Raw genomic sequence first — 26,794 nt, 5'->3', positions numbered from 1 at the left:
ACATTTATCTGACCCTAGAGCTATCTGCCAAATTTCAAGAACTTGCTCCAAACTATGGAGGGGGTAGAGCTCTTTTTAAAAAATATAAAAACCACACAGTTTAGGGTTTTTTTAGCATTGGCAACACTACCCATTTTTCCTAACCTTACCCTTGGAAACAACGGAACTATTTTTGCTCAATCTTTAAAACGAAAATTCAGTCTGAGACAGAGAATGCACATAGAAAGTTTCAGCCTGAACACTTTGGCAAACTTATAAGCAACTGAAAACAGGAACATATAACAGAAAGTGCTAGGAGAACTTAAGTTTAAGTGTCATTACCAACTCTGGCTATAAATGGCAACCTGGCAAAATATTATAAATTGTTATTCTTTTGTAAATTACTTAATAAAGATTTTGGCATCTTCAGTGACCCAGACCATCCCTGTGTGTGCCAGAAACCCCCACCTTACATCTGAAAGCATACTGCAGAGATTCTACCTATAGCGAAAAGTTGAACAACAATTCTTAAAGGATAAAAGGAAATTCAAGTCTAAAATCTGGGCTTGCCCCACAGATTGAGGCATTGTTGGATACAACAGTTTAGAAGACTGAGGGCCTGATTCTGCTCTCATTCACACTGGTGTAAATTAGGAGTAACTCCATTAAAGATAATTATATTACAGCGCTGCAAAAAGGTACCAGAATCTTGCCTTAAGTGACAATCTGAGTATAACAAATCTGTGGCTGTCTGCACACAGCCAGATATCATAGCTGTCATTTATGCTGCATAGCATATCAAGTCTAAGATGTTTGGCTCTAGAAACACAAGTATTTACCCCTTCCGCTAAAAGAGAAACTCAACTAGTTGTTAGCACTATTAAGGCTTCCATCCTTCTGCTGGCCAACCACTACAGAGCAACATAAATCAGACATTTGAGCAGGTCTTACACCATCCAGCAGAAGTTGTGGTACATACACTCGCAGTATATTAAATAAGAATTAGAGCTGAGAATCTGAATTTCCTTCCTGTGGGAAATTCCGATGTTTCAATGTTTATTTTTGTCCTGAAATCGGATGAATAATTCAAATATTGAAATGAGAAGTTCTAAAAACATTTGATTCAGAAACGGCAAAGCATTTGTTTCAGGTCAATTCAGCATGACACACCATTTCCCAATAGTGGTGCCTCTTGGGAGCTGTAGTTCAGATACCTGATGTCTCCATTCTCCACTCAGGGTCAGGATTCCTGGCCAGATTACAACTCCCATGATGAACCTGCAGACACATTACTCCTATGATGCACCATGCCACTCAGAGGGCAGACTATGTTGTGCCATGGGAAATGTAGTTCAGTCAGGGAGCTTGAATTACAATTCCCATGAAAAATCAACCCAAATAAAATATTTGTTTCATTTTTCCAGACGGAAATTTGGAAAATTTACACAAAATTGAACCGTTCCTGCAGAAAGTTTTGATTGTGAAGAAACTGCATTTTCCAGTGAAAAAGCCTTTTGAAGGAAAATTCCCAGCTAGCTCTATAAGAATAAAGTTGTTGTCTACCAGTATATCCTAGTCCTTGGCTTCTTATTAGCACTCAAATTGATGAGCTATCCATTTCTTTGAAAAAGCAAATTTTTGTGTAGTGAACTATTTTACTAAGTGTATAAGACTGTTTCAGAGGTTTTTGTAAAGGATACAATGCTGGAGTACCCCCCACACTCTATTCTAGGCACTACTAGAGATTATACAATCTGTCGGTGATCTTGCCTTACCACTAGAGTGCTTCCACAGGACTCCAAAGTGCTGAGATTGATGATGAAAATGACCACTGCTGGAAAGGTGTTGTTATTTATAAACCCCTTGCAGTGAGCGTCCCCATGTTTCCCATTCAGGGCCAGATCTGTTTCAGAATAACCAGAAAAAAGAACTGTGCAAAAATTAATCTTCATAGTAATTGCCTGTACTCCACAGTAGACACTGATATCTCGTTCAGCTGTAAGGAAAATACAGGAAAAGCAAATGTAAGAACTGGGATTTCATTTGACAACTATGTAGGAATGCTAGGATGACTCCTACATCAGTTAGTCTGGTTATATTCTACAGATCTATCAAATCACTCTTCATACTATTGTCAGAGGATTTGATCTGTATTGTGTTATCAAGTAAAAACCTCACTAATCTGTTCTTTAACTAGGCTGATGAAGAATCAGAACTAAAATACTTGGCAATATAATCTACCATGGAATTTAAGTGATTACCCAAAATCTCACCATTAAATAAATCATAATCTCATTGATAAACTGAGAGAATGCCAAGGGATACAAATGGGCAAAAGGTTAAATGTATAGGGCCTGATCCTGAAGCCCTTATTTTTTGTGGAACATGACACCATTGTGCTAGGCATTGTATAAACACATTTGTAATTCCCACTGATTTCAATAGAAATTCAGGGAGCTGAATTCTGCCCTCCATTGCAACTGTACAACTCTCATAGAAGCTGAGAGTGCTTATCTGAGGCAGGATAGAGTCCACTTCAGGTGCCAAGTACAGGCTCAAACAGGACAGTTAAAGGACTGAAGTGCAATCAACAGTTTATAAGAGTAATTCATTATGACTGTTCTGAAACTTTCCTTTTTAAGAACACTCAGCGTTAGCATTAATACAAATCAGTTGGCTTGTGAGAGATAGTGATCAATACAGTGAAGTATGTTGGAGATTTACCATACTGCACATTGTAACATCTTGAATACAAAACATCTAGAAAATGGCAATTAGAGCTAGTCACATCTTTCTGTTCCAAACATTTTTAGATGAAGAATGGCCTTGTGTTTGAAAGTCCTGAAGACTCTTGTGATCTTCAGTGAAAAAAATGTACACATCACAACAGGCTTGAGCAGTAGTTCTCAAACTTTTGTAGTGGTAACCCCTTTCACATAGCAAGCCTCTGAGTGCAACCTCCCCTTATAAATTAAAACTACTTTTTTACATATTTAAATACTGGAGGCAAAGAGGGGTTTGGGGTGGAGGCTGACATCTCGCGACCCCCCCATGTAATGAACTCATGACCCCCTGAGGGGTCCCAACCCCCAGTTTGAGAACCCCTGGGCTAGAGGAACAAGTGATAGTTATCTTTAGCTTCAGTGCAAGATAATGTAGCTTTTGTCTTCAGACACATTCCTGACTGCACACTATTAAACATTTTTTTCAATGCTCTACAAAAAGACATTTTTCAGCTGGTTAAATACAGGCATTACTCCTTTAAACAACAACTAGTTTATTGCATTTGCTTAATGATTTAGTGCTATTAAAAATGGCAGAATAACTTCAGTCAATACTATACCATTACGACTGCTCAAATAAATTGTTGTGCTGCATTTGCCACAGCAGAAGGAAATGAATCTCCATTACAATGCACTGGTTCTTCCCCATGCAACAGAAGCCCAGGCAATTTCATTTAGATAGCCTTAATAGTGAGACAAGGTGGGTGTCTAATATCCTGGGATCAGCACAGCTACAGCAACACTACATGCAGCCTTAAATGGTGGCATTAAAGAAAAAATAATCAAATACAGTATCTAACAGGCCAAACTCTGTCCTGCTCTACACATTAGACATTAAGCACTGGGCAGAAATGGGTGTGGGAGGCAAGTAGGAGGAGTTGGGCTGATGGGCTCGGATTTTCCTCACATATAAGCTTATGCAATTCTGTTGAGTTCCGTGGAATTACTCCCCAACTGACAAAGGTATGAGAAAAATCAGGCCCTTTGCCTTCAGTAGATATGGGTGACAAGTCACTCATTCCAGTTATATTTAAGGAGGAGGGGGCAGCAGGAAAAGAGGACATAGCAACAGGAATGTGCCATTAAGTTTATCCTGCAGTGTTACCACCAGCCAAATGTACATGCAAAATAAAAGTGTTCACCCCCACTCCTACCAACTTTTGAAGTGTGCTTTTACTTTACCTTTAAAGTCATTTTCAAATCTCCCACTGACTTTAAGAGGAGCAGTGCCCTAGCTCTGTTAATTATATATTTATTACCTCTGGATTATATTATAACAATCTGGCCTTTCCCAATACCAAGTTTTTCCCTGTCACTGTACCTAGGGTTACTCTTGTATAATTTTCCCATTCTGCAACACAAAAACAGAGTACAGATGTTAGAGATGAGTCTGAACCCAGAGGCAAATACCCCTACCACCTCTCCCTGAACGCTCTAATTCAGGCTCGTTCCTACTGAATTTATGACACTGAACACTAGTAATTTACATGTGTGGGTTTAATTTACAAATTTTTCACACTCCCACTGCAACATGCATGTCCTTTGTGTTATTCATAAACAACAGGAGCAGAGAGAAAGGATGGTCTAGTGGTGCTAGCCTGGGACTTGGGAGACCTGCATTCAAGTCCCTGCTGTGCCACAGACTTCCCATGTGACCTTGGGCAAGTTATTTCGTCTCTGTGCCTCAGTCCCCCAGCTATACAATGGGGATAATAGCACTGTCTTTCCTCACAGGAGTGTTTGTTGGATAAATACATTGAAGACTGCAAAATGCTCAGATACTGTGTACTGAGGGGCATATATATTCATAGATATAGATTCAGAACAGTATGACCCACATCCAGGGAGATTCTTCGCTCAGTTTTATTCAGGCACACTTCCATATGCTGCCAAAAGTTTGCCTTAGAAGCAACTGAATTAAAAGTAGACTAAGGAAGCTAGTTGGAACACTTCAGATGCCATAAAATTTAATCAAAATATTCGGCTTTGACAAAGCCAGAACATTTTGAAGAGATTATCTGTTTTGACGAAGTTTTCATCAAGATGGTTTTTGAGGTCTACTGCTCTCTGGTCATTTCTGAGAAGAGAGAGAGAGAAACATCTGAATTGAAGATTTGAGCCTTTCAACCAGACATGCCAACCCCATGTTAAAAATGCAGAAATTGGGCTTGTTTTTGGTTTAATTGGCTTGTGGGTTGCTTGTTGGCTAGTTTTTGGCTTGTAGCTTGTTTGGCTTGTAGCTTGCTGCTTGTTGTAGCTTGTTGCTTCTTTTTTTTTTTATCGGTTCCCGGCAAGCAAGGGCAAGGGGGGGCAAGCAGGGGCAAAGGGGGGAGAGAGTCAGGGGTGCACAGCGGGCCCACCACAGTCCCAGACTGCATGCTGGGGCAATCTAGTCACATAGAGTGTTGGGGTTCTTAGGGATTGGCTTGTTTTGAAATGGGATTAGCTTGATTTTGGGCTTATTGTGAAAGTCGGGGTGCTTATTTACCCCGTGAAAGTTGGCAACTGTGCTTTCAACCCAAAGACAGCTGTTTAGTCTGAGAGCACATGTAATTCCGTGGGCACAGAGGCGGATCCAGGCACCAGCGCAGCAAGCGCGTGCCTAGGGTGACCAGACGTCCCGATATTATCGGGACAGTCCCGATTTTAGGGGACTTGTCCCACGTCCTGACCTTACATTGGTCGGGACGTACTTTGTCCCGATATCGGGGGACGGTTTGGTGGAGGATGCAAGCCGGCGCTGCCGGCGCCGCTCACCTCTTCTTCCTGGGCCCTGGGGCAGTGCAGCTGAACTCCCGGCACCCGCCTGCCCGCCGGCCGGCAGGAGCATGCAGAGTGCTGCAGCCCCACTCCCCAGGCACGCACAGAGGCGGTGAGGAGGTCTCTGCTGCATGCTGCAGGGGCGGGGCTTGTAGGCACCGGCAGCTGGCAGCGGGCAGAGAGACCCCCGCTCCCGTCGACCCAACCTGCACGACCTTAGGAGCAAGAGGGACGGGACCTGCCTGCTGGATGCTTCCTGGGAGCCGCTCCAGGTAAGGCTAGTACTGCTGGGACTCACCTGGCCCCCTGGCAGGTCCCTCTGGCTGGGGGGGGGGGGGGAGCTCTGTGTGCTCCGCCCCCACCCCGAGGGGGGAGGTGGAGATGGAGGCAAGATGGTGTGGGGGGGCATGGAACTGCCGGTGGGTTCTCAGCCCCCACCAATTTTTCCTGTGCTCCGGCGGGTTTTTTTGTTTTTTTGTTTTGCTCCACCGCCGGCTTGGGTTTTTTTTTTTTTTGTCATTTCCCCCCCCGCGTCCCGATATTTCACCTCTGTCATCTGGTTACCCTACGCGTGCCTGGGGCGGCAAGCCGTGGGGGGACGGCCTCCTGGTCGCTTTGAGGGCGGCAGTCAGGCTGCCCTCGGCGGCATGCCTACGGGAGGTCCACCGGTGCCGCAGTTTCAGCGGCAATTCGGCGTCGGGGGATGCTGAAGGTACGGCACCGGTGGACCTCCCACAGGCATGCCGCCGAATCTGCGTGACCAGTGGACCGCGCCACTGAAAGCCGCCTGACTGCCATGCTTGGGGCAGCAAAACACAGAGCCGCCCCTGCGTGGGCAAGACAGGAAGGTAAGGGAGGTGTCATTTGATTCATAAAAATCTACAGAATCAAGAAGAACAGCCTAAAGCTGTGCTCTAATGCAAAGAAGACATTCAGAATGATGGTGGCAGGGACTATTACAGAGCTGACCACAGACAGGTCATTGTTTGCTCATCTCCTGATCACGTCAAGATCTCTTTGCGATGTTTCCCAAAGTCTCACATAGGTCAAGTACGAGTTCTCCATGGTACCAAATTGATGTTTCAATGCGACAGAACAATGTATGTTTGCTAGGTGAACAGTTGCATGGTCTTCCTAAGCCAGCATCTACTGACAGTATGACCAGTACTTTATGCCAGCAGAGGCCTTTCAGTGTAGCAATCTAGATGACACAGCTGAGGTAAAAGCTCTCAACAAACCAGAAACTGTTAACACTTGCCGAGAGTTGGCTGATCACTTCATTATGAGGCTACAGAGAAAATACTGGACCTATGATGAAGTCCACCTCTTATTTGACATGTATGCAGAGGAATCAATTAAAAATATTACCAGAAAGAAGAGACTCCATGGTATTACACTTGTGCAATATAAAATGTTTGACTCCATAAACATCTCCATTGTCACAATGGAGAAGCTACTGTCCCATACTCACAAGAAGGATGAGTTAAGCATATATCTGGCAAGAGAAATGCTCCAGATTGTGAAGAATTGCTTGAAGAGTTTCACCATTGCATGGCATAATGAAGCTGCTGTCTTGCACTGCTCAGTGGAATTTCTTCGTCATTTCCATGAGGAGGCTGACACTAAAATGATCTTGCCTGCGATCAGTGCCAGAGAGAGAAGTGTGGCTAAACTCTGGATTTTTGCACAAGACACAGATGTTCTAGTGCTCTTTGTAAGACTCTACCCAAAACTTCCACAAGATTCTATTTTTATGCAGGCTGCTGGGGCACAGAATCACTGTATGTCCCTTACAGATGTTTTCCTATCACTCAGGCTATTAAAAGCTGACACACTGCTAGGTTACCATGCCCTTTCAGAATACGACATTTCTGGCAGGTTGGTTGAAAAGACCAAATTATCTTACCAGAAGGCATTTGATTCAGCCGCTGAAGACTCTTCCAAGCACTTTCAGAGCAAGGGACAGCTGAAACAGTCACTGATGCGTTCATAAATGCACTCCAGGGATTTATCTGCAGAGTTTACCATTTGAAGACCAACATTGTGACACTGGCAGCGCTATAATCAGTGATTATTGTCCAAGAAGCAGACAAACAAAGAAAAATTGCCACCAGCAAGCTGTGTATTGATCAATGCCCTCTTGCATTTTCTACCAAGAGGGCAGATTATCAAGCAATGGAATGGCTGCAGGATGATCGAGTGCATCCAAAACTACCCTCCCCTATTGGGCATGGATGGGTCTTGGAGGATGAGCTGATCACACCAGCCATCTGTCAAATACTTTGCCCTCATGAATCAATCCTTCAGCTAATTAAATGCTCATGTCCAAAGACCAGATGCACACCACCCTGCAAATGTTTGGCGAGCAGCCTCCCTTGTAGGAAAACATCCAAGTGCGGCGTGGACAAGGATCAGTATGATAATATATCGCCCTAGATGAAGATGACACTGAAGACTTCAATGGGTAAATGAATTTCAGTCCTACATTTCAATGCTAACTTTTCTAGGGTTACCAAAGAACAATGTCATTTTTATGTAAGTAAAGCATCCTTGAAAGTATAATTTGAAAAATCAACCTTGACTTTTAAACATTGTTGGGTCTACACTGGCGGTTTTGCCAGCATAGCTATCTCAGCTAAAGGGAGTGATTATTTTTTTCACACCCCTAGCTGACAGAACTTAGCCAGCAAAATTTAGTCTGTGCTACGAAGTTCTAGTCTTCAAATATTAAGGTATATGATTTTCAGTTCATCAGAATAACACTTTTTCTTCTATCCAACAGACTAGTTCAAGCCTTAGCTTGGAATCAACCTTCAAACAGCATAAATCAAAATTGTGTGAGATTATTTATGCAACGCCACAGGTGTGCAAGATGCCACCCCAGCAATAAATGATAAAAACATAATCAAATGAAAAATGGATAGGCTGCTACTGCTGCTTTTCTGATTTTGCTTTAGGAGATTTTATTTCCTTTGTTTACAGCTGCAGAAGCCAAACTTGCATATATTTGCCAACCTTTTTTCATTATTTTTGTGCAAAACAACTTTCAGGAACAAAACCTCATCTGGAATCTGCAGGGCAGTTCTCAGTTGGAAATTCTGCACTTGCCAATGGGGAATTCCAAGCAAGAAACATCAAGGGAAATTCTGCATGTGGAACAAATGGTAATCTCTACCATACTAAGGCTCGGGGACTGCTGTCACACCTTCATCATTGCAATAGTCTTGGTGACGCATCCATTCCCCCTACTCGCCTCATCTGAGAAGAGGCAGGCCAGAGGCTCCATGATCCATACCCATGTCAAGCCCATAAGCTGTGCCAAAGCCCTGCATGCTGGAACAGAGGGAGTTCCCACAGAGCACATCTCTCCAGCAGGTGGGTGTATGAGCTCACAGTGATGTCCATGAACCCCACAAAGCAGAACTACATCAGCTTCACTGCATAACATATATCTGTTCTGTATATGTATTCACAGTGTGATGGGTGGAGTAGGCCCAGAGGCCCTCTGCTGGAGGCCTCAGGGTCCTACCACACCCATCCCAGGAAAGAAGCAGTGGAGCTAAGTCCTCCAAGCTGCCTAGAGAGACTGTGAAGAAAGCAGCCAATCAGGACGGAAAGTTGCAAGGGGTTAACCAAGTAGAGGGTTTAAGGTTAATATAAAAGGAGCTGTATTGCAGACAACAGTCAGGTCCTTGCTGGAGCCAGAGGAGTACAGAGGTTGCTCCTGACTGGCCAAAGGGAACTGCAGCACTACAGACAGCTCAGGGCTGGCAGGGACCAGGGGAGTGAGGAAGAGCTCCTGGATGACTTCAGGGGATGAACATATAAGAGCCCTGAGGTAAGGGTGAAACATCGGTGAAGGCTGGGGATGCAGGGAAGTGGCACAGGGAACTGAAAGCAGTTTTGTTAAAGAGACAGAGCAGCACATGGCTGCTATGCTCAGGGTGCCTGGGTTGGGACCCAGAGTAGTGGATGGGCCAGGTCCCCTCCACCCTCCACCCCCACCATAGGCCACTGGGGAAGTGACCTACAATTGAACAATAATAAACCCTCAGAAGGGGATCTGAACTACTTAGTGGCCCAGTGGAGACCTGAGGCCAGAAGGGCCCACAGATGGCAAAACCATTACCTCCAGGGAGGAAGCTCTGGGGGTATGGCTCAATATCAGGGCTGAGACTGTTTAAAGACTGCAGACACACCTGACCAGAATGGGTGCTCTCGACAGGTGGGTGCCACACCATTATATTTGGTATCAGAAGTGGTGATCTTTCAGACCAACCCTGATCAACAAGGGGCATGACTATGGAAGAGGTGATTCACCAGTGGGCGGAAGGCCAGCAGCTGCAGGGGGCTGCTATGCAGCAGAAGCGGACCCAGGCCCTGCTGATGCAATTGATGGAGAACCTGCTGAAACAGGAAGCTCAGGTTGCAGCACAGCAGTGATGGCAGGAGATCCACTCCAGCCAGCAGGAGTGGATACAGAGGTGGCTGGGTCATGCCACACCCAGGAACCCAGTTGGTGATGGAACTGGTGGTCCATAAGCTCACAAGGGGGAAAAGCCCCAAGGCTTCTAGACTAGGGGTTGCACTGCAACAGCAAGGGGTCCAGGAAACTCTGCAGCCTATAGGAAGTACTAGTGGGAAGGAGCTAGGAGACCCGATAGTCTGCTACAGGTGTGGCCAGCATAGGCGTATTAAAAGGAACTGCCCAGTAATGGAGTGTGACTAAACTTGTTACAGTGGGACCAATCTGTGGGGGTATACTTCAAAGATCAGGGTGTTCCCACCATGGCTAGTGACAGTCAGGATGGAAGGAACCATAGTTAAGGGTCTGGTAGACTCAGGGTGGGGGTACACTTTTGTGTGGGACAACCATGTGATGGCAACTGGCCTGGATTGGCACCTCCCACTACGTCTCCTGTGTACAATCAGAAGACCCGAGTCTATCCCACAGCAGAAGTTGGGCTGGAGAGCTCAACTGTGCTGGTGTGGTCAAGGACCTGCCATGGCCCACGATTTTGGGAAGAGACTGGGGAGTTACTCAGCCCTCATGTGGGAAAGACCAGGACAGTGACCCAGGATATCAAGGGGTCCAAGCTCAGCTGGGAAGGAAAGCAGAAGGGATGGGATCCAGGGTAAGGAGATGCCAGAAAAGAGCCTGAAGGCAAGATCAGAATACCCCAGATGTGAGGGACCCACTGAGGAAGTGCCAACAAGAGTTGGACGCAGCCAACATCTCCTGAGGGAAAAGTCATTAGCCAGCTGGTCCAGTAGAGCAGGAGTTGGCCCGGGCACAGGTGGAAGTCCAGGGGCAGAGGGACCAGTGCTTGGCTTTGCAGGAAGCATTGGCCCAGGCCCAGAGGGAGAGAACAGTGGGAACACAGATGGAGCCCTGGAACTCAGACTCAAATAACCAGTGTGCTAACTAAAACAAAGGCCCAGACAGAATTGCCCTAATGGGGAGAGGTGAAAGAAGGGTGGGGGTACAGAACAGGACACTAGGATAGGGAGTGGAGTAGCACAGGCAGGCTTCATGAGCTCCCTCCTAAGAGAGGATAACCTGGCAAAACAACTGGAGGCAGCCGAAAGGGAGCTGGAGGATCTCATGTTCAAGAATGAGCAGCTGACCAAAGATCTCTGGTTCACCGAGGATGAAAAACAGCACTTGCTCCACACAGTATATGATTATGTGATGCATCTAGAGGATCGGCATACAGAGACCCCAAAATCCAGGAGAAGCAAGTGAGTCAGGGACCACAGATATGGTCTCCAGGTAAGAAATACCTGGGAGAGTAAAGCCTGAGAGATCAGCGCAAAGACCAGGTACAGGGTCTCCAGACAGAGAAGTCTGGGGGAGAGAAAGAGAGCCCTGATTGAAAGGGGCAAGGACTAAGGCTAGGTCTACACTACGGGGCAGGCAGGGTCGACCTAAGATACGCAACTTCAGCTACTTGAATAGCATAGCTGAAGTTGCATATTTTAGGTCAACTTACCTGGCTGTGAGGACGGCGGCGAGTCGACCGCTGCTGCTCTGCCATCGACTCCGCTTCCGTCTCTTGCCGCGGTGGATTTCCGGAGTCAACGGCAGAGCGATCAGGGATCGATTTGATCGCATCTTCACTAAACGCGATAAGCCGATCCCCGATAGATCAATTGCTACCCGCCGATCCAGCGGGTAGTGAAGACGTGCCCTAAGACAAGTTCTCAAGGCAAAGAGGCATGAGAAAAAAGGACCCTGGTAGTTCGTGGCACAGACTCTATTACTAGTAGCTCTCCAGACAGAGCTCCCCTGGCCTCTGGCAGCACTGAGCTGTCCGTGGTGCTGCAATTGCTTTTGGCCAGCCAGGAACATCCTCTGCACTCCTCTGGCTCCAGCAAGAACCTGACTCAGGTGTGCGCTGCAGCTCCTTTTATACTAGCCTGAAACCTCTGATTGGATAGCCCCTTGCAACTTCCCCTCCTGATTGGTTCCTTCCTGCACAGTCTCTCTAGGTGGCTTGGAGGACTTAGCTCCACTGCCCCTTTCCTGGGATGGATGTGGCAGGACCCTGAGGCTTCTGAGCCTAGTCCATCCTGTTACACTGTGAATACACACACAGAGCAGATATATGTTATGCAGTGAAGCTGATGTAGTTCTGGTTTGTGAGGTTCATGGACATGACTGTGAGCCCACCTGTGAGCTCATACACCTGCCTGCTGGGGAGATGTGCTCTGGGAGAACTCCCTCTGATCCAGCATGCAGGGCTTTGTGCACCACCAACAATAACTCAGCTTGACTCACATCCCAGGGTTAGTTTGGAGAATGGCAGTAGGGGGAAAAAGCATCTTTTTACTGGTAAACTGAACAAATTTTATCTGGAATCATTGAGACCATAAACATGACATCCAGCAGGGCCATTGCTACGGAGATATTTTCAGAGTGGGAACCACATCCTCAGGATGCACACAATAAACTAATACAAGTAGATTGAGTAGTTCATGAGTATCAAATAGCAAATATACACCTCTCGATGCATATGCAGTGGAAAGGATTATCCTAACAGAGTTTGTCACACACTGAGAGGAAAGCGTACACCCAACATTATTAAAAAGTTAATTTAAAAAGCCTGAAACAGACTTCCACGTATAATAATTAAAGATGGGCCTGAGACACAAAGGGCATGATTCTCCACTGCTTCACTTTGGTTTTATGCCAGTGTAACCCCAATTAAACCTAGCCTAAATGGGCAGCCAAAGATCCCTCTGCCACAGGGGAATTGTCATCTGGAATAAAGATGGTGTAAGCTGGCTCTATGCCACTCATTCTCTTCCCTCCACCATATAGCGGGCATGCCATCTGGTGCAGTGGCTAGCTAAGTTGTTTTGGCTCCAAGATGACCAGGAACAGGGGCACAGAAAGTTGGCTTGGAGCTATTTTCCTCTCCTCTCCTGTGCTCAGAATGTAAATTCTGCTCAGTGTAGAATGAGCTCTAATTTTGTTATCAAAAACACACATCTATGTTTCAGCGGGCTCAACATCAGGGATGAAATTGCTTTTCCCAAGATAACCTTCTCATAGCATACAGTCATTCTGGCAGTGCTGTGAACACAGATACCCCAGCTGCAGGGCTGCTCTAAACCACAGGAGTGTTTTACTTTAATTTTTTTTAAACTCGCCAATACATAGAATCATAGAAGTGAAAGGGAACTTGAGAGGTCATTTAGTCCAGTCCCCTGCACTCATGGCAGGACTAAGTATTATTTAGACCATTCCTGACAGGTGTTTGTCAAACCTGCTCTTAAAAATCACCAATGATGGAGATTCCACAGCCTCCCTAGGCAATTTATTCCAGTGCATAACCACTCTGTCAGTTAGGAAGTTTTTCCTAATGTTCAACCTAAACTGCCCTTGCTGCAATTTAAGCCCATTGCTTCTAGTCCTATCCTCAGAGGTTAAGAACAATTTTTCTCCCTCCTCCTTTTAACAACATTTTATGTACTTGAAAACTGTTATGTCCCCTCTCAGTCTTCTCTTCTCCAGACTAAACAAACCCAATTTTTTCAATCTTCCCTCATAGGTCATGTTTTCTAAACCTTTAATCATTTTTGTTGCTCTTCTCTGGACTTTCTCCAATTGTCCACATCTTTCCTGAAATGTGGTGCCCAGAACTGGACACAATACTCCAGTTGAGGCCTAATCAGCATGGAGTAGAGCGGAAGAATTACTTCTCATGTCTTGCTTATAATACTCCTGCTAATACATCCCAGAATGAGATTTGCTTTTTTTGCAATAGTGTTACACTGTTGACTCATATTTAGCTTGTGATCCACTATGACCCCCAGATCCCTTTCCTGCAGTACTCCTTCCTGGGCAGTCATTTCTCATTTTGTATGTATGCAACTGATTGTTCCTTCCTAAGTGGAGTACTTTGCATTTGTCCTTATTGAATTTCATCCTGTTTACTTCAGATCATTTCTCCAGTTTGTCCAGATCATTTTGAAATTTAATCCTATCCTCCAAAGCACTTGCGACCCCTCCCAGCTTGGTATCATCCACAAACTATATAAGTGTACTCTCTATGCCGGGGTAGGCCTATGGCATGCGTGCCAAAGGCGGCACGTGAACTGATTTTCAGTGGCACTCACACTGCCAAGTTCCTGGCCACCGGTCGGGGGGCTCTGCATATTAATTTAATTTTAAATGAAGCTTCTTTAAACATTTTTAAAAACTTATTTACTTTACATACAACAATAGCTTAGATATATATTATAGACTTGTAGAAAGAGACCTTCTAAAAATGTTAAAATGTATTACTGGCACACGAAACCTTAAATTAGAGTGAATAAATGAAGACCCAGCACACAACTTCTGAAAGGTTGCTAACCCCTGCTCTATGCCATCATCTAAATCATTGATGAAGATATTGAACGAAACTGGACCCAGAACCCATCCCTGCGGGACCCCACTCATTATGCCCTTCCAGCATGACTGTGAACCACTGATAACTACTCTCTGGGAATGATTTTCCAACCAGTTATGCACCCACCTTATAGTAGCTCCATCTAGGTTGTATTTCCCTAGTTTGTTTATGAGAAGGTCATGCGAGACAGTATCAAAAGCGTTACTAAAGTCAAGATATACCACGTCTACCGCTTCCCCCCTATCTACAGAGCTTGTTACCTTGTCAAAGGAAGCTATCTGGTTGGTTTGACATGATTTGTTCTTGACATGAATGATACTTATAAGTTACATTACGTCTGGCCTTGCCATGTCCCTGTCTTTGCCAGTCACACCCTCTTTTCCACCCCCCTACACCAGAAAGGAGACAGATAGGTGGAATGGATCCTGAAGTCAATAGCAAAACTCTGTGCCAGCCCTAATTTAAGCTTCCTTAATATTAGATTTTTTTTAAATGTATTGTCGTAAGGGGGCACTAAATGACCATATTATGCTACCAGAGTAAAAATTGTAAAAAGTAAAAAAATTCCAGTTTAAAATGTCTAAGAAGTTAGCTGCACCCAGTTTTATACCAAGTGGCCAATCCTTTTAAATTTGGGAGCAATCATTCTAGCAACATTAACTCTGGTGAACTTTCTGGATACAATATAAGGGCATAAATGGGTTAAACCCCAGTGATGTCAATGTAATTACACCTGCCTGTACCAGAACTGAATTTGGCCTTTTCCCCATTAATGTTGGCTTAACATGCAACTCCAGAGGAGTTTCATTGTCACTTAGACAGTTAACATTCCTTAATGTGAAGGTCTGTTTCTAGACTTCTTACAGATTAAAGCTTTGTACTTAAAAATAATCACCACTGGAAATCATAATAAAGAGCCCATTCTAAAAATCCCATTAACACTTACCAGGAAACCTGCTATGTAGGTTGGCCTCACAGTTATATCCATTGAACTGTGCAGTCACCGAAAGCACCTGAATTGTCAGGAGGAGCAGTAACCATGTTCGTTCCATTGCAAAACCTAGCAAGACATTATGAAGTTATTGCATGCATCTGTTTATTGCATTAAAGAGACTTAATGCAAAGATTTAATGATTCTATAGCCACTCAGGAAGAATGTTTGCTTTACCAAAATGTCAACAATGTTTGACAAAAGATCTACAACTTGCAGAATTTAAAAGAAATGGAACATTTTCATTTTAGGAAAGAACTCTGCACCCTAATATAGCTCTTAAGATACTCCGTATGTTTCCAGACAGTAGATGCTGTGAAATTCTAAGAGGTGGTAAATTATGAAGTTTGGGTTTCTGTAATGCTGGTACTATTGATACATTACTCAGATTACTATCATCAGTCTTTCATCCCAAATAATCTCAAAGTCCTTCACAAGCTGTATAAATACAACATGACTGAAAAGCAGCCATTTCTAGCATGGCGAACGGCAGCCATAGCGCAGAAGAGTTGACAACTGTAGGGTGAGGGAAAGTTCTAGCCAGTGACATTAGGTTAAAGCCATTACTCTCGCAAAAGTACCAATGGAGCTTTACTGCCTGCACAAGGTTTGATCCAAAGTGCACTGACATTAATGGAAAAGCTCCCATGAATTCCATTGGGTTTTGGATGGGCCCCACAGAGCCAACAAAACATGAGTTTTTAAAAGGCTCATGCAGAGAGCGCCTCATATGGTACATTCCCTGTATACAAAAACTCCTCCTCCCCTCCAAGCAAAATTTAAGCAACTGGAGCATATACAATCTTGAACCAAGTTCTGCTCTCCTTTATACTTTTGCAATCCCAGCACTGTCAAGGGAGCTACATGAGTGTAACCGGGAGAAATTTGACCCATTAATTTCTGTGCAACTTTGCTTGAACAAGCAAGGAGTAAAAAATGGAATACTGTACACAGTAGGTTCTTATTAGACGTGGTACTTTATAATCAAACTAGATTTTTGATTGGTCCATACAAAAGACGCTTGGTCTTACAGCAATTGTGCAGCTTCTGGGTCAAATTAGCTAGGTCACAAAAGTTTGATCCCACTTTATTTCAAGCGTTGTTAATGAGAGCACATTTTGGCCTTCTTATTTCATTCATTAGATCCTATTGTCAGTGAATGTTGACAAGAAGAGTTGAAAAAGCTATGAAAGAAAATGGCTAAATGGGTTGCTGCAGAAACCTTTACTTGCACTCTCACACTTTCTCCTCCTTGCCCTCTGTTTCCCACTGCTGGAAATGCTCTTTCCTCTACAATTGGTATTTTTATTTTGTAAGAACCATATTTTTCATTCAGGAAAATGACATCTCTCCTGCAGTAAAAGATCCCGGCGCCTCTGCTTTCACAGTACAGGCTGGACAAAGTTGCAATTATTGTTCTGCTGTATATGGGCCAGATTCTGATCCAGTTACATTGTGATCTCAGTGACTGACTCTGGATTTACACCCATCTGGCTTTACCTCTCTAGCTGCTACTCTTGTTTTCTTACTACCAAAATCTCTGATCTGAAAAGCAGCTAAGGAAAACACTGAATAACAGGAACCTTTCCAGTTTCAATGGAAAACAGATTTTACTGTCAATTCTAAATTTTTAAATATTTAACCCAACCTCAGCTGCTGATGTTTTATTTGTCTTAGCAGGAGAGGAGCAAAACAGAAGAAAGAAATGGACCCAAATAAACAACATTTTTTGCAGCACTTCTTCTCCAGTAACCTCTTGAGTAGTCCAGAATCTAACGAGCCTACTCAGTTTTTAGTTACTCTTACTCACTGGACTTCCATGTAAGTACTGTGGACGCACTCCGCCGACTTAATGGTCTTAAGTGGAGACGCACACAATTGACTGTATCAACTCGATTTCTAAAAAATCGACTTATATTAAAATCGACCTAATTTCGTAGACATACCCTAAGGGAAGAGAGCTCAATTGCTCCCCATCTTCCCACCCATACCAACCCTTCGAAAACCAGTGTGAGGAGCTAAGGGGTAGCATGCATCTCTGAGATTTTCATGGAACCCCGCACTCATGAGTCATCTTTTAAGGAGCGCAGGACAAGATGGAGGTATGGGGGGGCAGAGGCAGCCCACGCCCTTTCCATTTAGTGGAGGAGAGATTCATGCATGGATTGTCCCTTCCACAGACGCATAAGGAGAGTACAATTGGGCCCTGAGTAAATACTGAAGAAGAACCTCAAGATTTGGCCTGGGAACTGCTGTCTTATCTGCAGTATAAAGGCAGAATTAGAGAGCCTTGAAGTGAAGCATATTAAATCAGAAAGACAGTAATCAGACATTCTATACCATAATCTCTAGGACTCAGCTTGCTCCCGTTAAAGTCAATGACAACTCCAACAGATTTCATAGGGGCAGGAACAGGCCGTGGCAGGATTCTACTGTATATTTCTGACTAGCATGTTAGAGACAGACATACTCAGATTGTTATGGGTATAATATACTCTAGTGGATCCTTCATTTCATATTCGTGCCCAGGCAATCTGATTTGGGAGCCTGACTACTTTTTTGTTCAACTTATGTTTTTCAAAAAATTAGATAAAAAATGTCAATAGCTTCATGTTACCCATCTTATTTTTAAAACAACAATTTAAAGGTGGGACTTTGGTTATTTTCCATTGAGGTATAGGATTTCTTCTCCAAGGAGGTATAAAAAGTAGCATGCATTCCTAACTTGTATAAGCTGAGACACATAAACAGTTGCATCTTCAGTAGTTATGTTGCTTATTCCACACCTAAGGAAATATTGATATACAACATGAGACGGAGTAGATCTTATGGCAGATAATACAAGTGATGAGTGCAGTATTAAAAACCTGTGCAAAACCAGAATTAGAACAGCCTCAGCAACCATTGGCTCAAATTTAGTACACCATATTTTGGATTAACAACTGTGTTTGGTGGGACCACTAGTCCAGGCTAGCCAGGGGTGAAAGTAACTTAAAGGACTTACCAGTACACTGGAGTCCTGAGCGGGGGCAGGGCCTCAACCAGAAGAGGAAGGGCCTTTCAATATTTAAAGGCTCTGAGGCTCTGGCTGTGGCCGGGAGCCCCAGAGCCTTTAAATCACCCCGGAGCTACCAGCTGCAGAGGTGGCTGGGAGCCCCGGGGCTCAGGGGCGAATTAAAGGGTCCGGGGCTCCAGCCACCATGGAGCTCTGGGCCCTTTAAATCACCACGGGAGTCCTGCCGCCGCAACCCGGGGGCGGCAGGGCTCCAGCAGTGATTTAAAGGGCCTGGGGCTCCCCGCAGCGGCTGGAGCCCTGGGCCCTTTAAATCACCACCAGGGAAGCCAGTCCAGCCCGTACTGGCTTACTTTCATCTCTGGGGCTAGCCTCCCATGGTGCAAGCACACATACGGCCAACTCTCCCCATCACATTTCCACCGCCTATTAAAACACACAGTACTCATTGCAATACTCCAGTACAAAAGTGCTAGTATCTACCCAGCTGGTGAATGGATCAACCCCAGCACCAAACAGTCCATGTAAAATTATATACCTATATAACCTCATATGGCCAGACTATTATAATTATCAACCTCATCATTTTACCTGGTCTATTTGCTGACTGTTGTATAGATACGGATTCATAGATTTTAAGGCCAGAAGCAACAATTAGATCATTAGTCTGACCTCCTGAATTACAGAGGCCATAGAATTTCATCCAGTTACTCCTGTTTTAAGCCCAGTAATGTGTGTTTGACTAAAGCATATCTTCTAAAAAGACTTCAAGAGATAGAGAATCCATCACTTTTCCTTGGTAGTTTGTTCCAGTGGTTAATCACCACCACCATTAAAAACATGTGCCTTATTTCTAATTTGTCTGACTAATTTCCAGCCATTAGATCTCATAATGCCTCTTTCTGCTAGATTAAAAAGCCCTTTAGTATCCTGTATTTTCTCGTTGTGAAGATATTTATACACTGTAATCAAGTCACGACTGATTTTTTTTTTATTTTTTTTTTGTGGGCATTAAGTCTAGTTTCAGTATTTAGATTCAAGGTACAGAAAATATTTTTTTTCTATTTAAATAAGAAAAAAATGAGCATCTAATCATAGTATACATCATTTTGCTATTTTTTTAACCCTACTATGTGAAGTCCTTTGAGCCTATTTTGAAAAAGAAAAACACACACAGCACATTCCTGAAAATGCTGCTTAGCCTAGGAAAGAAATATAGTCAGTTGTCAAAAAGACAGTTTGAAGTTTTATGACTTTAAAGATGCTGACATATGCCATAAGGGAAATATGATCCTTAATGGCTATGAAATCCTTAGCTGAAAAACCTGATCCAATTTCGACTGACACACACTGAGTTCTCATTTATTTTTCCAAGTCCTCCTTTCCTATTGGTGTCTCTGCTGAGGGTTTTCTCAAATAATCTTTAATGATTTGAAGTGTTCTGTTTATAAAAAAACACTGTAATGCTTTGGCTTTGTGAAGAAAACTGACGATGTGGCCCAAACACACCAAAATATTTTCCTAAACAGTTTAATAATTTTACTTCTAAATGATTTTCCCCCTACCCCCTCCCTCGTATTAAGTATGGTATTTTCTGCTTTGAAAGGCTCTATTTTCCCTATGGATTTAGGGACAGAGGTGAAATTTGTGTACAAGACTTCCATTAACACCAACAGACATTCACTTGATTAATATCTCAAGCATTAATAGAAAGGACACGGACAAAGGGACAGTCAGAGATTTAAAAAGCTCCATCAAGCCAGGTTAATTAAGTCATTTTGTTAACTGCAGTTTATTCCGTTCTTTTAAACAATAATCAATTCAAAATGTAAATGGTCCTACAAATTAAAGGCCCTATTTAATGAAACAATAAATTTTCACAACATAGAAACAGCTAGCAGTGATCTTTACTGAATCAAGTTGGTTCTTTATATGCACAGCACAGAGGCAGTTCTGACTGTTCTACACTTTGCATCATAAAGAAATAGATCATGGTGACAACAACCTCCCAGTAACATCATTATCACCATTTTTTGGAACCTTGACCCTGCTTTCCCAAGTTTTGCCATGCCAGAAAATCTTCACAAATGTCCAGAATTAAATGTATTTTGAATACAAAAACATTTTGTTTAAATCAATCTATAACTTGACGTTTATGGCAAAGTAATTGTCTGTGGATTATCCAGCTAGAGCTCCTCTCTCTGATTTTCTACAGCGGACAAATAAGCTCTATGTCTATCATACTTATTTTCTTCTGTTCGCATCCTTCCATCTTGAAATCAAGATCTGACATGATTCTTTGGCAGGGCTGGCTGGATTTTCATTATAAACAACGTTCGTTACTAATTTAGCCCTATATTTTGATCACAATTCATTTCTGAGCCAATCCTGATTTCCAGGAATATATTTATTATTTTTAAGTATTCACCAAATAATTTATGAGAGAAATCTATCGTTATTCACAGTGTATGACAGATCAGCAAACTCACGAGATACTGTTTATGCTCCCTCATTGGATGACTCAAACATGTTTTTTTTAAAGAAATTAATAATGAAGAAAACTTTTCCAACACAAATTTTCTGACATGAAAAATCCATGATAAAAATTACAAAACATTTGAAGTTTGCAAGCATTTTCACACATACCTACTAGCTGTCTGAATGCTATTGAACAATGTATAATATGACTCCACAAATCACAGCATACAGAAATCACCACTTTTATTCAAGAAAATACTGTATCTGATTTCAAACCTCCAGTCTGTATCAGTGATGGATGTGGTGAAATATCTTGAGTTGTAATTATGGAACAATTCTTCCAGTCCTATTCACTCCATATGTCTACATGGTCATTTTGCCAGTATTCATATTCCAGTGAATATGAGTGGAAAAATAAATACAAATACCAATTAAAATGGGCAGCACCACATGGATGGCAGTAGCCATTTTAAATATGGGCCAACTTCCTCCTGTTACCAGGCCAACTCTCTATTGTAACATATCCCACTTTAACTAAATGATCAGACACTATCATCCTGCCTGTGTCTTTAATACTAAGTCTTCCCTTGTTTCTCATCAATGCATTGAATCCCTGGGTCTTCTGAAACAGATACAACAGGATTCTGGGTCTTTAAAATTGCCTTTTTTTTAATATAGGCATATCAATAATTAAAAGCATATATTTTTAGATAGCTTCTTAGGGAAGCTAGGTCATACTTCCACCTGAGAGATGAAGAAGCTGTAATATGTGCTTCAACTATAAGGTTTACAAGTGGACAGAACAATCATTCTGGGAGAACAATCCATAGACTCTGAAGAACAAAGAATTATTTTCCTTTTCAGATTTAGATTTCTCACCATACCATGAAGTTCTAATTCTGAAATCAAGCAAAACAAAAAAATCCCACAGAAGTGCAGAGAGAAATTCTGCAGATCAGCAATCCCCAAACGGCGAATTGCAATGCTAAACTGGAAACCGAGTTAAGACCATAAATATGTGCTGAACGTGCCCACTAGTCAACCTTTTCGGGGCACTCAGCAAATAATTAAGGTTTAATTTGTTGTTAAATAATGTTTAAATGGGAGTAAGGGAATCAGTTATGTTGAAGATCAATGCATTCATGTGCCGGGGGATTTTACAAAAGGGAAAAAGAGATATTCATTTTTTAAAAGGTAAATTAAGATCTTCTTTGCTAGCTTCATTTCTCTCTGACACCCCTACCAACCCTCAGTTATTGGGTCATCCTATTATATTGACAATAGGGCAAGAAGAACATACAAATGATGCAACAAAGATCATGCATAGACTATGCAGGAGTGTCCATAGTGAGGCATAATACTTGCATTGGACATCAAATATTTGATCCAAGCATCATCCTTGTATACTTGCAGTTCTTAGTATGAGTCAACACATAAATCTGACAATTTCATTCTCAACTCATCTTTGTAATTCACCTTCAGCCAAAATCCTGAGCCCTTAATCAACCCCCACTGAAATCAGATGGATGCTTTGCCTGAATAAAGAGATAACTACTAAGACCCTGAACCATCAAACACTTTGTGTTTGCAGGATGAAAGTCTGAGTGACATCAGGATCTGGCCCTTTGAAAATAACACATTGGAGTAAAGCAAACTAAAGCAAAACTTTGCAATATTCTGATTTATTTGCCAATCTCTGTCCGATGACTTTTTTATTTTCAAGCAGGGAAAACACAAGAGTGAGACAGAGAAATGGACATCATGTTACAAATATATTCAAACCATACTAAATATAAGTTCTAAAAACATACAAAACCATCACATTTCAAGAGGAGGCCAAACCAAACTGAAGTTTGGGCTTGGGGGTAGGTTAGAGAAGATTTCAACCCCAGACCTGAATTCTGTGTGGGCAACTAAAATCCAAACCCAGATGTAGTTTTAAGTACAAATGGTCCCCATCTCTTTAACAAGTCGAACCAAAATACCAGCTCTAAGCACCGTTGAATGGGAAGATGTTCAAAATCTAGATATGTATCTGAATTATGCATCTCAGGCTGACCTTCGTCACATTGATGCCAACAAGATGTGGATGCTAAATGGATAATAAAGCCATGTAATGCCCATAAACCTATGAAGAACTCCTGTTGGAATCAGCAAAGGTTTGTTTTAAGATCAATAATAGTGTATGAATCCCTGGCTCCTCATCTTGCAATCCTTAGATGGGTAGAACTCCAGCTTAGCTCAGTGGGAGTTTCACCTGCCTAGGGACTAGTGGATCAGGCAGCACATGTAATAAATATACTATATAACAAATATGCTGTTAATTCATAAAGTGCATGAAGCTGATCATTTTTTTTAAATGACTGCCCAATATAGTCTACAGTTTTCACGAGCTCTAACTATAGATTGTGTATTCCAGAAGAATTTGTAATGTGTGAAATAATAGCAGAACGTTTGTAAAATAAACAGTGTTTCTTACTTTTTAAAATATATTCACTACTGAGAGGGATAAAAGGTCTGATTCACATTTCTCTCATCCCAGTTTACATTGGTTTTACTCTATTGACTTCATTGGAGTTCTAATTTACACCAATATAAGATCAGAATCAGCCCAAGATCTTTTCAGCTGTGAGTAAATTATTTGCAAAAGGGGCCAGATTGCAGACAAAATGACTCAAGTCCTCTGTGCACAGCCCAGTCCGTAGTTGTGCAGAATTCCCCATGCAGGCCCCAAAACATTTCTCAATCCTGTGCTGAACAAGGGTAGGGGTAAGAAGTAGATCGTTGTCAATGCATGTTCAAGTCAACTGACTGTCTTCTTAGACTACGGATCATGACGTTGGCATCAGTCCTCCTGGAAATTTACAAGGACTAGCAAATCATTTTACAGAGGCCACCAAAAAGGCATCAGATGCTAATGACCTATAGTTGCTTCTAACCCTGGGCTGGATTCAAACCAGTGATCTAGCAGTTGAATGCTCCATATCTTTATGCCTGTCATCCAGTCACACAGGTAAATAAATCTCTAAATGAATGTGACTCCTTTTACACTTTTGGAGAGAGCCACATAAATATGACTCTTCAGTAAATAACTGTTTAATATCACTAGCAAATAGATGATACTGCAGCCATGTCACCATTAAAACAAGACTTCCCTGCACCAAACTAGCAATAGTTTATTCTATCAGAATCACTTTAGCTCTCCTGGTTTTAAGAAATTTCTTGAACATTTTTGCTGCAATACACTGCAGCTTTATCTAATCCCTACAGGTTACACAGTTTTTGCTTCCAATATTTCATTTTGAGAAAGCACATAATACCATAAGTTTCCTAAAACCTTTTCAGTCAGAGTACATACACAATATTGCCAGGCTTTTATTTAAAAAAGAATAAGAAATGGGTTCCATGTTGAAATGGAAAAATAATTTATTTACAGACATTTCTTTCACCTTGTTTTGAGTCCCTTTCATAAACAGCCTGGATTCATAACAAGATTTGAAGACACATTCAAATCAACCTCTAGAATGAGAGGAAGGATACTGCTTAAGATCTAATTGAATGAAAACAATAAAGTATGTCATGCACTGATAAAATATTCTTTGATCAAGAGAACACAAAAGTCAAAAAGCTTGGCATCTAGACAATCTTTTGTTGTCCTCAGACTAGGATAACAGTACATCTCACCGTGCATATAAACATTTACAATAACCATGTCAGCTTGACCTGTATCTGTTAATCAGCTTAACAGAGAGTCTATTTCAAATTCCAGTTATTTCTTGGTCAAGAATATATTGTCATTATTATTATTTTAAGAAACAACGCTAGTACAATTAGTATATCCAGTCATCTTTGTAATTCAAGATGTCACTTCCGATCAATGAACTGATGTTGTTCAATTGCAATGGGACCCTGATAAGAAATCTCGCCTATCAAAGCTGGTTTGTCTATGTCAATGCAAGGAGTGTGGGAACTGGCAGACTGACACTGCAAGTCAGATAAGATTGTTTCCTTGATGGAATCATTTTGAGAGGGTTTGACTATGTTTGACTTGCAGTGGTAACCTCAAGGTTGAAAGGGAATTGCTGAGAGGACCCTTGATGCCCTTCTCACATCAAGATAACAATGTGGGTCTGGACTGGATCTCATCAAATAAAATCTAAGTTGAAAAATTAATGTTTCTTTTCAGACTGACACTGGCAAATGTTTACATTTATTTCCCCTTTTTCACAGTCAGCCCCTAATGTAATGCCCTCTCCTCCATCGCTAGAGTTCCCAATGAGGTCAGCCTTGCCTAACAGGTGATAAAACGATAAACAAACATCAAAGAATGCAGTCTTTTTTTAAAAAAAAACAAAATGTCAATATTCTAGAAAGTTTTAGGTGGCTTACATGATGGGCACTTACCAAATCCCCTGTAGCTGTGAAGTCAACTGTACTCCATCTATCCTGTACTGCTGCATGTGAATAAGTGTTTGACTTCTCTGCCCTGCAGAACTTTTTCAGAAAATACTCCGACCCTTCAGATGGGGGGAAAGAGACACTCATTATGAAAAATCTTTAAAAAATATGCCTGGATTTCAGATGGGAAAATTTGACAGGTCTTAGAATTCTTAACAAGTCTGTTCATCACCAGACTGAAACCTGAGCAGGTTCTTTATGGTACCTTTTTCAATCCTGAATCTCTCTCTCTCTTTTTTTTTATTTCCCTGGCTTTTGATCTCCATTTTTCTTCTGTACAAACATCTCAAGAGGTCCATGTGGAGCGAGCAATCAACCTGGAAAAATTATTCTGTCGTCAGCTTGTTGAGGGAAACCCTTGTCTGCCTAAAAAGAGAGAAAGAGTGAGAGACAAGCACTGAGATAGGATCAGTAGCTAATCTGCAAGGTTATCCATGTCCCATTGTGAGAAATGTCTAGCCTTTTCAATTCTGGGTTAAACTCATTTAAAAAAAGCAACATTTCATGTTGCGATGAAACTGTGATATGGAGTGTCATCATGAATACGGAGTGTCATCAGAACTATAATTACCAACAGGACATCAATGCACACAAAGCCAACTGCGCACAAAGGCAAAGATCAAGCTGCTAGAAACTGAACCTGCTTCATAACATCTACTTCTGTAGTTCTGGAATTCTACTTTTTTTAAAAAGCACCTTGTGGGGATGGGGTTTCTCCCTGCTTTGGTTTTACTTGTAACAATCCATACCTATACACTATTATTACTCAGTGGGTAAGGAAATGGTAACCTACAGTTCTTGGCACTACAGGGAATGTTTGAGTGAGGTGGGGTTTTCCTGGGAGGTGGGTTGTTTTTTGGTTGGTTGATTTTTTTAAAACAGAGCAAAGCCTTGCTTCTGCCATTACTGCATTTAGGATACCACTCAAAACAACAAAGTGTATTGTGTAGGTTTACAAGCCTACACAGTTTGCATTATTTTTTTCCAGCAGTCATCTCCTCAGTGCAGTGATGGCACGTGCTGTGCTGAGGTTATGCACTTATGTCCTGCTCATGACCATTCTGATACCACCAGTGTTTAATGACAATAGCAGAAATAAGCAATCACACTGCTCCTTAAATAGCAAGGACTCAGTTATGCCATGTAGGTACAGTCCATAGTACGGAGTGGTGCCTAGCCAAAATGCTCCAGAAGGAACATCAAGAAGTACCCTCCCCAAGGCAGAGGCTGTGTGCACGCTGCCATGCCCCTTTGTGAGGTACAGATTCCTCCACCCCTGCACAGCCAGCCAGCTCCATTGGTCAGTGTGGAGGGAAGCCATTGTCCTATTCTCCATCAGCACATTGTGCACCTCCAAAGGAATTGGGAAGAAGCAGTCCCTGTGCTCCTCTTGCTGGCCCTGATGTGAGTCATCCAACACTGTGCACCCACA

At 42.4% G+C, this 26,794-nt stretch overlaps 1 protein-coding gene across 1 annotated transcript in view; it reads right to left on the bottom strand.

Moving 5' to 3' along the window:
- ZPLD1 (zona pellucida like domain containing 1) overlaps positions 1-25,728 on the bottom strand; it is a 44,858-nt gene extending 19,130 nt beyond the window's left edge. Inside the window, exons 1-4 of the mRNA XM_005283578.4 lie at positions 25,568-25,728; positions 25,309-25,421; positions 15,369-15,482; positions 1,755-1,975 (exon numbers count right to left, since the gene is read on the bottom strand). Coding sequence (XP_005283635.1) covers positions 1,755-1,975; positions 15,369-15,474 — 327 coding nt within the window. The 5' untranslated portion in view covers positions 15,475-15,482; positions 25,309-25,421; positions 25,568-25,728. The remainder of the gene's footprint in view (positions 1-1,754; positions 1,976-15,368; positions 15,483-25,308; positions 25,422-25,567) is intronic.
- Positions 25,729-26,794: the final 1,066 nt, after the last annotated feature.

This window comes from Chrysemys picta, chromosome 1, assembly GCF_011386835.1.
Source record: "Chrysemys picta bellii isolate R12L10 chromosome 1, ASM1138683v2, whole genome shotgun sequence".
In the NCBI taxonomy this organism is placed as follows: Eukaryota; Metazoa; Chordata; order Testudines; family Emydidae; genus Chrysemys; species Chrysemys picta.
The sequence above is the reverse complement of the archived record's forward strand: the minus strand, read 5'-3'. Positions and strand labels throughout refer to the sequence as shown.